At 45.8% G+C, this 14,429-nt stretch overlaps 1 protein-coding gene across 1 annotated transcript in view; it reads left to right on the forward strand.

Moving 5' to 3' along the window:
- Positions 1 to 14,429, forward strand: part of Dscam (DS cell adhesion molecule) — a 488,931-nt gene that overhangs the window by 377,432 nt on the left and 97,070 nt on the right. Inside the window, exons 16-18 of the mRNA XM_059277689.1 lie at positions 717 to 787; positions 12,228 to 12,468; positions 13,870 to 14,016. Of these exons, the coding sequence (XP_059133672.1) occupies positions 717 to 787; positions 12,228 to 12,468; positions 13,870 to 14,016 (459 nt within the window). The remainder of the gene's footprint in view (positions 1 to 716; positions 788 to 12,227; positions 12,469 to 13,869; positions 14,017 to 14,429) is intronic.

The raw sequence follows: 14,429 nt of genomic DNA on the forward strand, positions 1-14,429 counted from the left end.
CTGGACTAGCTGGCATTCCTGGAAGTGTGTATAGTGAGTGCTCCCTCTATCCCATTTCTACCTCTGCAGAGTCTCTGCCCACTCACCTCCATCCAATGACACTTTACCCCTCCCTCACTGTCTCCAAGTGACCTAAAAGCTGTAACCAAGCAATCCACCTCTTCTTGGAGCTACATCCTCAGCTCATCCCTACCTGGCATGTCCCTGGGTCTGAGCTGCAGAGCACACTCCTTTCCATGGGCCATAGCAACTCCCTAAGCTCTTCCTGTGGGCCTGCAGCCTAGGGCACTTTCTTTACTTCTTGGATCCTAAAATGCAACCTCGCCTGTCATTTAGAGTCATCCCCCAGAATCCCTGCATTCTGCAGGTTCACACTTCAGATGAGGAAGATTTTTAAAGATTGCATCTGAATTGTGCACACATAGACTTTTCTTCTGGTGTTACTCTGTAAACAATACAGAACCACAGCTCTTGATACGGCCTTGACATTTGGTGTTCTGAGTCTCCTAAAATTGTTTTAAAGTACCATTTGGTGTTCTGAGTCTCCCAAAAATGTTTTAAAGTACACATAAGCATGGGCATATGTTACATATAAATTTTATACCATTTTGTGGATAACGTGACCATAGTTGGTCTTTTTCTGCCTGTTTCTTTACAAAAGAAAAAAATCTACCTCTGGTGTGTATAACCTGCCTGTGTGTTTTTGGTCCCTACAGCTCCTGATGGCCCACCTCAGGAAGTTCACCTGGAGCCTACATCATCTCAGAGCATCAGGGTTACCTGGAAGGTAAGCTGAAAGTATCTCTGACACTTTTCCTAGTGTGTGAACCCCATTATTCTTGTCATGATGCCAGGATACTAACACTTCATAAATTTTTTTTCAAAATTATATTAATGGATAGATAGATAGATAGATAGATAGATAGATAGATAGATAGATGATTCAATACAGCCATAGTTGCTTGATGACAAGAATTCATCCTAAGAAATATATCCTTGGGTGATTGTGTCATTCTAAAATTATCATAGAATGTATTCACACCTGCTGACTGTGACCCTCTAAATACTCATATCCTTGTCACAGTCATTATACATGTAGTTGGCCCATCATCAACTGAAACATTGCTCCATGGCAGACACCTGTTTGATATCATAGTTTGAATTCCTCTGTAGTAACTGAAACATCTCTAAAGAATGAAGTTGCCCTGTCTTACTTATTTTATCCTTAGAATTTTATCAAGGTCCCTAGGATCAGTCTCATACAGATAGGGAAGTTGATACTTCTTAACTTGACTGAACTATGATTTCATCACAGCAGAAAAAAGTGCTTCTTAGGAGTAAAGTAAGCACTGTGTAGTCCATGGTATACTGTGGCAGGAAGGAGAGAGGCCTCACTGTGCATTAGCTGGCTGTCTCCTTGAAAAAGCACCTGGGTTTCCTGCCCAAGGGCACAAACTTTGTCTCCCGGGCGGTGCCACCCCAGAGTGTGGTTGTAGATACAGACTAGTTGCTGCTTAGCTTGGTGTGGGCTGCCCAGCTGGGGAGTAGCAAGCCTGAGTCAGCATAGGGCCTGCCTTCAAAGTAAACTTTTGTCAGTAAAGGAGGTGGTGGTGTCTGTCTTCTGCGCACACTGGTCACAGACCAGTGCTTTGACTTGTCTGATTCAGATACTCAAGTCCTGGCACTTACCTATGGGTGAGATACATTGGAAATGTTTCACCTAGGGAACTGTTACTGGATCCATGCTTCTATGAAGTTTTACTCTTTCTGGTCTGTATTTGTCTCATACCGTGGCTTTCTCTTCTCCCACCTTTCCCCTCCCTTCCCCTCCCTTCCCCTCCCTTCCCCTCCCTTCCCTTCCCTTTCCTTTCCTTTCCTTTCCTTTTTCCTTTCCTTTCCTTTCCTTCCCTTTCCTTTCCTTTCCTTTCCTTCCCTTCCCTTTCCTTTCCTTTCTCTTCTTTCTCCTACTGGCCCTCTCATAAACTGATGTGTAGCATGTGTAGCAGAAGAAGGCTTCCACTGTGGGGGTGCGCACCACCTCAGGTATTAACATGGGTTAATGCAGGGAGTCCCTGTGTGTCAGCTTTTTTAGCCTTGGCCAATGAGCTGTGTTTGCAGCAGGCAGCATGACAGACCATGTGGCTTGGGAGTGTGACTGTGCTGTCCTCAGTCTTTGTGACCAGCCCACTCCTGTGAGCACCACACACTGTACAATAAAAGCCTCTCAGCATGCCCTAACCCTGTGCACATCCCAGCCGTGCTACACACAGAAAGCTGGCCCAGCCTGCCCTGAATAGAGTCTGTGAAGTTTCAGCCAATTGTTCATATATCTCTTTGCATTTGGCTACTGAAATGTGGCCTTGAGAGATTTGGGGAGGTCCTGTATGAAGGACGTGTCTGTCTGCAGAGCATCTACCTCTTATAGCTAAAATTGGAAACTTCTAGGGCCTTGAACTGTGTCCTAACATAAAATACCACAGTGAAAGTCAGTGCATTACAGTTAAATTTCTTCCTAGAGCCAAAGGTATGAGTGTGCCATGGGATGCACAGTACACCTGGCTCTCCTCATACCACTAGTTAGGTGTTGTGCAGGTGTACAGCCTTGCCTCTGGGCATCGTTGCCTGGCTCTTGGGCAAACAGGCAGGCATACTAGTGATCAACCCCACCAAGTGAGGTATGGCCACTGGAGACTCAGGCAGACTGGCTTATTGCTCCACCTGATGATATAAAAGACTTGAAAGGGCATTACCATTTCAGGCAAGCTGTGGACTGATCTAAAGGGCATGCAGAGACAGTGTATGCTATCAAACATGCCTCTCTGTGGTAGAAGAGTTCAGAACACGCATTTTGTTTAAGGAGCCTACAGAGGAGGAAGAAAGGGAGGGGAGTGGACAGACAGCGGGACAGCCTCAACCAAAGAGGGAGCCCCTGGGTCAGGGAATAGGCATGGGCATGTGTGGAATAGTGTGAACCTAAGGTAAGGACTCACTCACTCACCACCATGGGACAGCTGGTCAGGACTGAAAGATGTGTCCAGTCCAGGTAAGTGAGGAAGAGGAGGGAAGGGCTCTTGGTTTTGAGTAGGAAAACAGCCATTTTAGATTTGACATCCCTAAAAGATAAAAACACACTAATGGCTTTTCAATTACACTGGAGTTAGGTATTACAATTTTAAATCATCATCTCATAAGTAGACCTTCTGCTGAATCCCTGTTATCAAAATAAATTATCTACCTCTTTTTATTTTCATTATTTCTTTCACCAAAGGAAAGGGTCCGATCTGAAACTTTTCAGGTCTATTCGAGGCTGCCCATGACCTATCCCACAGACACTTGAGGCCTCCAACGTCAGTCCCCACACTCCTACTCAGATAGGATCCCTTGCTCCCCAATCCTCCCCACCCCGTGATCCTTCCCTGTCATCAGTCACGTGGTACCATGACACCTCTCCTGCCTAGTTATGGAATCTCTAGGTGACACTCAGTGAAGACAGGTGAATCCCCAGCATGGAATTGCCTGTGACATTCCCAACACACTCACTGCATGGCCCGTCTCCTGTACATCTCCTCTGTGGCTCGGGGGGCCGTGAGAGATATAGTGAACCTTGTTCTTCATGTGGTGGATGAATGAATGAGTGAGTAAAGAGATGAATCAGTGAGGGAAAGAGTAAACTAGTGAAGGAATGAATGAATGAGTGGGTTCATGAGTAGGTGGGTGAGGATGTGAGTGCATGAGCAAGTGAATGAACTAGCGAGTGAGGGAGAGGGCAGGCAGCCAGGCAATGGTGAGTGAGTGGAGAGACGAGAGCCCCTGTGAGGTGGAGTGAGGGAGCCTCTGGGCCATGTGTTCATAGCCCAGGAGCCTCTGAGAAGCATCGTGGGGTTCAGAGGCAGCTGTGGAGAGGACACCACTCTGTCCAGATGCAAACTGCAGAGGGGGACATGCAATGACTGAACTCAGGCTTTGGTGGAATGCTGAGTCCAGAGCTGGACACCAGAGCTGTGCCACCTCGCACCCTCTCCCCTGCCACTCACTGAAAGGTGAAGGGTCACAAATCTGTGGTACATTTATAGGACCCAGCTGGCCACAAGTCACAGCTGTGAGCACCCCCCCCCCTCCTCCCTGCCCTGAGAGAGCATCCAAGAGCCAGTCCTGCCATACAGTGCCTGCGTGAGGCAGGATGGATGTGCAGAAAGGACTGAGGTGGAAACACAAAGCAGTGGCTTGGTGGCGATTGCAGCCGCGTGTCCTGTTAAAGTAGAAATAAGTAACAGTGAGTTTCCTAGCTCTGCTCTGGCTGCCAGAGGGGAGAGGTTTGCCTGCAGATTACAGGTTTGCTTCTTATTCAAAATCAGAACGAACATTAAAAATGACTGAATAATGACATTTATTTGATAGAATACTTCAAAATAATACTTAGGGTTTTTTTTTCCAGAAAATTCTGTCATAACCTATTTCCTGAAGCATCTTTCTTTCTCTGTCTCTGAGACCAAGAGTCTCACTGTGTAGCCTAGGCAAACCTTGAGCTCACTATACAGCCCAGGCTGATCTGGACCTTGTCATCCCCTGCCTCAGTCTCCTGAGTGCTGCGATTAGGGGTGTGTGTGTGTGTGTGTGTGTGTGTGTCTGTCTGTCTGTCTGTCTGTCTTTGCCATAGCGTCTCATAGTGGAAACATTCAGTACTTGAAATAATTACTCTAGATATCTCAAAAGGTTACGATTGAAAGAGAATATTTCAACTGTAAAAATTTTGCTTCAAATGAGAAATCTTTATAGAGTGTCTCCAAAATACAAACTTTCACATGCTGAGTGCAGTTGTAAGCTGATGGCCCAGAATGCAACCTTGAGGAGTCACCCATTGTCTCCTCCTCCTCAGGATCAGATACCTGGGCTGAGAATTTTTTTTTTAATAAGAATTTTCACATAGAATTCTAAATGATTTCCATGAGGGTCTCAGTGAATTTCTATCATCAGAAGAACGGTTCCCACCCAGCCCATTCCCCTACCCCGGTGACCTGTGCTATGAGACAGTGTCGTTGTATCCCAGGGCAAGCCTTCACACAAGGGGACAGCTCTGCCTGTCATTTCAAAACAAACACCGTAAGGTTTAATAAACTGCAGGCTCTTTGTGCCTCCTCCGTCGTAGTCCTTCTCACTGGGAAACTGAGGCACACTGGGAAAGTGGCTTGGGCAATTCTGGCCCTGCTTCCCTGGGGAATCTGGGCCTCTAGGGTTCTGAGCATTTACCCTCTGCTGGACACCTATCCACCAGCTTTCAGATTCTGAGCAAGTCTCTGTAATGTGAGGATCATTCTTCATTCACACTGGCTATATTCAGTGCCCAGAGTAAGTGACAGGATGGGAGAAAGTTTAGCATGGTGCTAGCAGAGGGTAACCCATGCCTACAAACCTTGATAAATATGAATTCCCTTTACTCTGCCTTCCAACCCCATGGGCTAAATGTCACCTGGCAATGGGAAGCTAGAGAAGCTATACAGTTTACATTTACCTACTAGCATTCTATTTCCAAAGTATAAACCTAGGTCAGCACTCCTCTTTCCTACGAAAGTTGAAATTAAAAAGTTGTCTTGAAATACATTTTGATTTTTTTCAGCCATTCGCTTAATCCTTAGGCTATGAAAGATTATGAATTTTCATTTGCTTTCATGAATTAATCCACTGGCTCTGGTTGGGGGTTATGGGTGCTTTATTAAAAAATGTGTACAGTGTCTCACAGATATGGAAGGAATTGTCAGTCCTTCTTGTATTAGCAAGTCTAACTTCTTCCCCTTCAACAAGACAAAAGAAAAAAGAAACTGGCTTCAAAGCCTTCCTCATCGCCATGGAGTAGGATTGATTTTTCTGGACCCTCAAGGTGGACCAGAAAGTGCAGGCTCTGTGAGGGTTTACTCAGTAGGAGGGAAATTAATATTTATTAAAGAAATGCGTGAATCCCCTGCCATCATTCAGTTTTATGTTTTAAGAAAGTCCATATACCTGTCTTTTTGCATGAAAACCTTGGTACTCCACAGAAAGACCTGGGTCACACAAATTCACATTGCAGATTCTGTGTGCATTTAAAACAGGCACATCCCTTCAGGGACCGTCTTGCTTATGCTCCATTTGGAATGTGTTCTCTGCCTGGCTCCCTCCACCATCATCAGGCAAGTCAGCTTAGGGAAGCCACTGGATAAGCCTGCCTCAAGGACCCCAGTCCCCTGCCCCAGAGCGAGAGCAGCACCCCAGCTCTTGGCAAACCTTCCAGCATAAGCGGGTTCCCTGCCTGAAGACGAAATAACAAAGATGTTTTATACTTAGCTATTAGATGATAGATTTGCCGTCATACAGTATAGCGTCATGCTTGTTTGCTCGGCCAGGAGCCACCCAATCTCAGGATGGAAAGTTTATTTGTATAAAAACAAGAGAAATCAAGTAGCCAGTCTTCCTTCACTTTGACAAAGAAAGGCATTGAAGGAGGAGGAGCATCCTGCTACTTCAGCGGGTCCACACCTCAGCCACACCACTGCTCCGTACCTGCATGTTCTTCTGCTACCTTCTGAGAGGAGAAACAGAGCGAGGTTCTGTTCCCCTGTGCCCTACCTTGTGTCGATGCCTGAAATCCCTCTAGTCAAGGGCTGCTTGTTACCCAAGTAAAGATACGGTGGGAGGCAGGGGCAGTCAGCCCTACCTGTGAGTGGTTACTCAGGTGTGGGCAGCAGGCACTGAGCCCAGCCTGACTCCAGAGACCTCTGCTGCAGGCAAAAGGTCTTTCTATGCTTGGAATTTCCACCTTTGAGTGAGGATAAAAAGAGAATGCCTAAGTTCCCTTCTGGACACCCAACCTTGGCTCCTGTCCTGGTCCTCCTGAAACCTGGGATGCCCACAGATACCTCACTGCAGACTCACTCTGAGCTCTTGTATCCTGGGTCACCTGGGTTTTCTCCCAGGGTGCAGCTGGGTACCACTGCACATGACTCAACGGTCATGTCACCTCTAGGCTCAGGTGAACTACTCCTTATCTGACAGGTCTTCTTGTCTCTTTTCTGGGCAACTTTTCTCTTTTCCCTTTTCCCTCTCGTGGTGCCCTGGGCTAGCCCTGTATTTTATGTGGTAATGGCCACATCCCTGTCAGGTCCCCTTAGGCCCGAAGCCTTGTGTCAAGTAGGCACCCTGCCCGTGCTTGCCCAGTCTAATGAAGCACTTTACTGCAGAGATGTTGTGCGTGTGGGCGTGGAGGAGGCGGGGCAGCTGCTCAGATGGGTGAGACGCTACCACCCAGCAATGAAAGGGTGAGAGGACAGCGTACATCTTAAGAGAATTTTCAGGAATCTAAAGGAAATTTTCAGTTAGTTTTCCAAGGAACTCACTCCTCCGGCCGCGGAAGAGGACGCCGTTCTTTAAAGGCTTCTTGTGGAGTGAAGGGAGATGGAAGAGATATCAGGAAGGCTTGCCCACGCAAGTCACCGGCATCCGTGGTGATGGTGTGAGCTGGGAGCCCTTCCACACCCCTGCCTCTTTGCTGTTTCTGCATCTTTAAAGGATGAAGAAGATTTGAGAAAGACACATCAAATACAGTCACTCGCAAGCCATACAAATGGGTTGACATGGCGCTGTTGTTGTCATGGAGATCCAAGAGAGATCCTTAGGGATGTGGGGGTTGGGAGGGATGAAGAGGCCAGAAAGAAGGGTACCTGGAGGGGTAGAGCTGGAGAGGGACAGAGGTCTACAGAGAGCAACACATGAGAGGAATAAATACAAGGGAAATGGGACTGTTACTAGTTCCAAAGGAGAGGGAAAGAATAAAAATCAGCCTGGGTAAATAATTAACCTGTCCCAAAGAACATAATGGCAAGTGTGACCTCTGCCCCAGAGTATACAGTACCTTCAAAGGGATTCCAGGAAAGGTGAAGAGATGCCAGTCACTTATGAAATCGCTGTGTTTAACACCAGGTTCCCAGTGCAAAGGAGCTCATCTGCAAGGCTCTTGAGCTCGGATGAGGAGTAGGAGCAAGCCCTCAGAGTTATTTTGCTTGTTCTGTTCCCAGGCACCCATTTTGCAAAGTGCTCTTTTAATGTGTTTTAAGAGAAGTGGTTGCCAGGTGGGATTTCCCATAAACCTACAAGTTTCTCTTCATTGATGTGGTGGTTTGAATATGAATAGCCTCCTTAGGCTCATATATCTGAAGGCTTAGTCACCAGGGAGTGGCACTATTTGAGAAGGATTAGGAGATGTGGCCTTGTTGGAGTAGGCGTGGCCTTGTTGAAGGAAGTGTGTCATTGTGGGTGGACTTCGAGGTTTCAAAAGCCCATGTAAGGCCCAGTCCTGGGCAGGAAAGGAAAATATATGTGAGCTCCCCTGTCCTCAGGAGGCCTGGCGCTCAGGCTCAAAGTCAGCCCCTATGAAGCAGGCATTCGGCGTAGAAGTATTCTTACTGTAGCAGATGGTTCTCAGATAGACTGTGCAGGAGAGCTGAGATGATGTTGCGGATGCTGGTAGAGATGACATCAGTGACAGCAGTAGCATCGGATGAGGCAGGGGCCAGGGAGGTTTAGGTAGTTAGTGTTGCTAACAGTGACTGTGACGCTTCAGAGGCAGGGTGTCAGTGGTGAGTCTTGACCTCCCCTCCTGCAACATGATCCTCACTTCACAGGACAGCTTTAACAGCTTTGTCTACAGGGGTAACTAGCAGTCCCATTAGGCACATGTAAAGGAAGTCCAGGCAGTAGCACAGAACAGAACTTGTGGAAAGCCGAGGAGAAGGAAGGACCATGTTTCTGTCTCCTTGTGACAAATACATCCCCTTATGCTAAACCACTTCTAACAGAGTAATAGCAAACATTCCTGCTCGTTAATGGCCAACTCAAATGCAGGTTTTAAAAATAAGACAGTCATCCACTGCTAGGGCTTACATCCCACAGATAAGATTGAAAATGGAAAAGCAAGACTGCAAAGGTGCTTAACCACATTTGTGGATAAAAATAAGTTGCAAAGTAATAATATATATAAATGTGGGAGAGCAATGAACTAAAATCAAACATCAACATATGGGAGCATTGTTTTCAGAAACTGGGATGCAAAGAGGAGACTGTGGTCCTAATAACATATTAAATGAGAAAAATCAGACCCAGAATTGTAGACTGTGGACAGAGGATATAGGAGGGAATGCCTCACCTTAGCTGAGAAAAACAAACCAGATCAAATGTACACAGGGACGCTCACCTTGGACTCCTATAATAAAACAAAGCAAAGTAATGATTCTAGGCAATATTTTTAATAATTACAGAAATGTAAAATGAGGAAAAAATACCCTTTATTCCAGAATAAAGACAGAAATGTAGATCCTCTAAGAAAATGTATTTTTAAATAAATTTCATTTTTCTTTGAATATTCCATATGTGTACACAACATATCTTGATCATATCCACCCCTCACACCCTTCTCTAGCTCCCCCAGGACGCTCATCACATCTCCCTCTCAATTTTATGTCTTTCTTGTTCAACCTACTGAATCCAGATAGTGCTGCCCACCTGCACATGGGTTTGGGGTTGGTTACTCAGTGGGGGGCATGGAGAACCTACCAGTAGCCACAGTCCTAAAGAAAAGTGATTCCACCTTCCCCAGGAGCCATCAGCAGCCCCTCACCTAAGAGTTGGAATTTTTAACTGGCTTGAACTTGTGCAGCAATGTTGCCTTCATTTTAAACCAAGTCTTACACATAAGCAGAGATGAGCAAGCGCTTGCTTATCTCCCAAGGAAAGGAGATGCAATGCTTTCTAACCACAAAGAGAGGGACAATGCTCTCATCTAACGCAAGCCTGATTAACCCTCCAAGGCTTGAGGAGTGATGGCCCAGCAAGACGCTCCCCTGGCTGCTTCCAGGAAGATTCTAAGTCAATTGTTGTAGATAAGTTTCTTATAAGCATTGGCTCCGCTGTATACCTGGCTGCATAGCCCTCACGCTGTAATTTGGACTGGCTTTCTCTTGAAGCCTTACAGGGAGCCAGCTGAACAATTAGAGAGCATGCTTAATGGATACGAATATAATTTGCAAAAATTATCATTTATACTTGAGTCACTTATCTGATAATTACAAAAAAATCTACATGAAATAGAATAAATCTCTTTGTTGGTGAAATTGGCTTGCATATAATGATTTTTACAAGAAAACTAATTTTATTAACTAGCTAGAGGTTATACATGCAAGTTGACAGGTGTGGTGTAGTGATTTTGTTGGGCTCTGGTTCTAAAACACTAAAATCTTTAGATGTTCTTGAAGACAAAATGAACAGTAAAGCCCATCAGTGTTACAGGTGAAAGGCAAGTGATGACCTCCTACACCAGGATCTCACCCTGGCCCTCACTGGAATAGTAAATGGCTAACATGGCTGGTCTCCAGCTGTGAGTCCACACACCCATGTGCACACCCAGGCAGATGAGGACAGCAACTGCATCTCACGGAAACCACACAGGAAGAAATTTGCTGTAAGAAGGCCCCATAAGCACATGCAGCTTTTGTGCATTAATTAAAAGTTTAAAATGTTACAAATAAGTGAAAGAAATACTGTTCTCTGTGACACAGATTGCATCCTGAAGCCAGCCTGGGGCACCTTTTCCACTGGAGGAGAGCATGTCAGGCTACACACAGTATCTGCTGAGTTCATCCAGGCCGTCTCCCTACTCAGCACCTTTTGGTTCCCTTGTTATGTGCACCTTTCTCCATGTACTGCTGACTTTCAGAGACTTGTTCTGTCCTGGAACTCTGTCCAACCCCTCCCATCATGCCTCCCTCTTGTGCCTGTGGGCACCCTCTCCCTGGCCCTTCCTGCCAACTTCTCTCACACATCCCCAACTCTACTTGCTGAGCCTAGGCCACCCTGACAAGGCCACCTGGCTTCAGTATCCACGAACCATTTCCCACAGATCTCCTTTGCCACTTCCTCCTGGCCTTGACCTGGCAGCCATTCACCCAGCCTGTCACCATTCTCCAGAGCCCTTGTGTTTACTTTACTTCAGCATTGTTAGCACTTTGGGGCTTCAGAAAGGTTTACACAACCTGAGAGATCTGGATCCATAGTTTGTAGTTAACTTATAGAAGGTTAATTGGTAGAAGACAATAGATGATAGAGATAGATAGATAGATAGATAGATAGATAGATAGATAGATAGATAGATAGATAGATAGATAAAGAGATAGATAGATAGATAGATAGATAGATAGATAGATAGATAGATAGATAGATAGATAAAGAGATAGATAGATAGATAGATAGATAGATAGATAGATAGATAGATAGATAGATAGATAGATAGATAGATAAAGAGGTAGATAGATGGTAGATCTATTATGGTAGCTAATAGATGATAGACTGATTGATGGAAGATGATGGATGACAGATAAAAAGATAGATGATAGATGGATAGATGATGGTAATAAACAGATGATTGATAGATGGACAGACAGATAGACAAACAGACAGAGAGATGATAGGAGGATATTAGACCACTAGCTGATGAGCAGGAAAGACTGTCTCACAGTGAGATGGCTGGTATGTGTTCCAATATTATAAATGCAGAATGTCTTCCAGTGAGTCAAGTTAATCACAGCAGCCTGACCTAGGGCTTTGGAGCACAGACTCTGCAGTTTCAGATTTATTCTGCTGCCACTTAAATGTGGCTGACATCCTGTGAAAACTGAGGGTCACAGTGTCAGCATTGCAGAAGGTGAAGGGGTCAGGCCAGATGTCATGCATGCAGGTGACAGAGGAGTGGCCAGGGACGAAACCCTCCTGCAGAAGTCACCCTGCCTGTGGCTTCACATTGCATGGTTTCCATTACACCACACCTACCCCCATCAACTGCGACCTGACAATATTAAATAGGAAATTACAGAAATAAGCAGTTTGTAAGTTTAAATGACCTTTATGACAATGTATTGACCTAATTCTATTATATCTCTATTACTAGTTACAGTTGTTAATTTCCTACAGTGCCTGACTTAGGAATCATGCTCATCACAGGCTCACAGGGATCAACACAAAGGAAAAGCCGCCATGCAGTTAGGGCTAGGTGCAAGCCTGGGTTTCAGCCATGGGAGAGCTGTGCAGGAATTTGTGACTGCTTCACTTGCCCTTATTATTATCTGGTTTCATTTTTTCCCAGGTTGTTCTGCATGTCATGATTCTCCTGCCTCGGTTTTCCTAAGTATATTCTTCTCTTTCCTGCTTAGGCTCCCAAGAAACATTTACAAAACGGGATCATACGTGGGTACCAAATAGGCTACCGGGAGTATAGCACAGGAGGCAACTTCCAGTTCAACATTATCAGTATTGACACCACGGGGGACAGTGAGGTGTACACCCTGGACAACCTGAACAAGTTCACTCAGTACGGCCTGGTGGTGCAGGCCTGCAACCGAGCAGGCACAGGGCCTTCTTCTCAGGAGATAATCACCACCACCCTGGAGGACGGTAGGTCTGGACATCCACAGTCTGTGCCCCGCAGCCCGGCTCCCTGTTGCTTGGCCTAAGTGCCTAACCCACCACATCAGTTCACTCCCGGCCTGAATGGGTCTGCACTCAAAAGCCCAAATGCATCCCTGAATCTTCCTCTGATTTTTGAACACAAGAGTGGGCTTTGTTTAGATAAAACCAAAGTTATCCCCATATAGACAGCAGAAATATGATTTTCCAAGTCTTTCCCCCCAAATCAGTGTCAGAGCTTTTGGAACTTTTTCTGTATATTATTATAGTTTTATTACTACCTCTTTCTCTCTCTGATGGCTGCTTTCTACTTTCAAGCATTCTGCGGCCAGAGAAAAAGGTCCCAGGCTCCCTGAAGCAGATGCCATAGTGATCATGCGCCCCCTAGTGACCAAAATGAATTTATGCGCACTTCCTCCAAGGCAGGGAAACAGCCCAGCCTGCTTGATGACAGAGACCCCTCCTGTCCAAAAGGCCCTCAGCACATGGTGGCCTCAGCACATTGCCATTTAAAAGACTCTCTGCACAATGAGCCATTTGATTGTAGACCAGAGAAGGCATGGAGAGAAGGCTTAGAGAACTAGAAACTGGAAGACCAGAATGTTCTTTCTACACACTCCACAGGAAGGGTTAGCTCTGCCTTTCCATTTGTGCTTTGATGACTTACTTAGTTTCAACTAATATTTAACACCCTCTCCTCACTCCAACATTTAAAGTTGACATAGAGTCAATATCTAAAATAATGTATAAGCTAGTGGACACCATTAATCCCAGCACCTGAGAGGCAGAAGCAGGCAGATCTCTGTGAGTTTGAGGCTAGCCTGGTCTACAGAGCGAGTTCCAGGCCAGCCAGAGTTGCATAGCGAGACCCTATCCATCCATGAGTCATAGCATATACCAGTAATTTCTTTTTCTCTCTTGCCTCTGATAAAACCTTATGTTCCTGAAAAGGAGACTTGGCACATGAGGTAGGGCAGCTGTGTGGTTGTATTTCTTCTCTCCCACATTTCCCAGTAGCCTTCTAATCCAGTGCTGTGTGCACTAAATGTAAGTGAACGCAGTCGTGTGCCAGGGCAGTGGGAATGCAAAGCAATGTGCTCGTCATTAGGACTTGGAGTGCACTCAATTCAAGTCTGGGGTGAGTTCCTGAAAGTGGAGTTCCTGCGTGGGAAAGGGGAACTGCAACATCCTTCATGACAGCTGTGTAGCCTCAAGACCCTCAGCTGAGTTGCAATATTCCTGCGGGGAATGGCACTGCTTTCCCTTTCTTCGTGAGACGGTCCCCTTTGTGTTGCATGTTAGAACGGTGAATTAGCTGCCTCTCCAATATTGCTTTGCTAATAGAACCACCTGCTGCTGCTATCATAGGTTCTAATTATTTCATTTCAGTGCCCAGTTACCCTCCGGAAAATGTCCAAGCCATAGCAACATCACCAGAGAGCATATCAATCTCCTGGTCCACACTGTCTAAGGAGGCCTTGAATGGGATTCTCCAGGGGTTCAGGGTCATCTACTGGGCCAACCTCATGGATGGAGGTAAGCGGACTCAGTGGGGATGGTGAGCACATTCCCATGGGATGCCTCACACAGACTGCAAATTCCCTTCCTAAGGTGAAATTGGGTTGTGGGGGGGCCTCTTCACCAATGAACACCCCCTCTTTGTTCAGCCACCTGACCCTTGAGCCTGTGTGCACACATGCCTTTTAAAAAGCAGCTCGAAGCAGACTAGAGAATGGCAGTTGGGGAAATTAGGCACTGTGAGTGTCTGTGTCCAAACTGCAGGATCTTCAACCATAAATCTCTATCTAGAATGTTATACATAGCATGTGCCCTTAAACGTTGTTCCTTTGTTCTCCAAATAGATCCCAGCAAAGAAACATTAAGTTCCTATAGTAGAAGTATGTGAGACCTCCAGGAAAACGCTAGAACACCTCAGGAAGCATGTGATT

Source organism: Peromyscus eremicus, chromosome 12, assembly GCF_949786415.1.
Source record: "Peromyscus eremicus chromosome 12, PerEre_H2_v1, whole genome shotgun sequence".
Lineage (NCBI taxonomy): Eukaryota > Metazoa > Chordata > Mammalia > Rodentia > Cricetidae > Peromyscus > Peromyscus eremicus.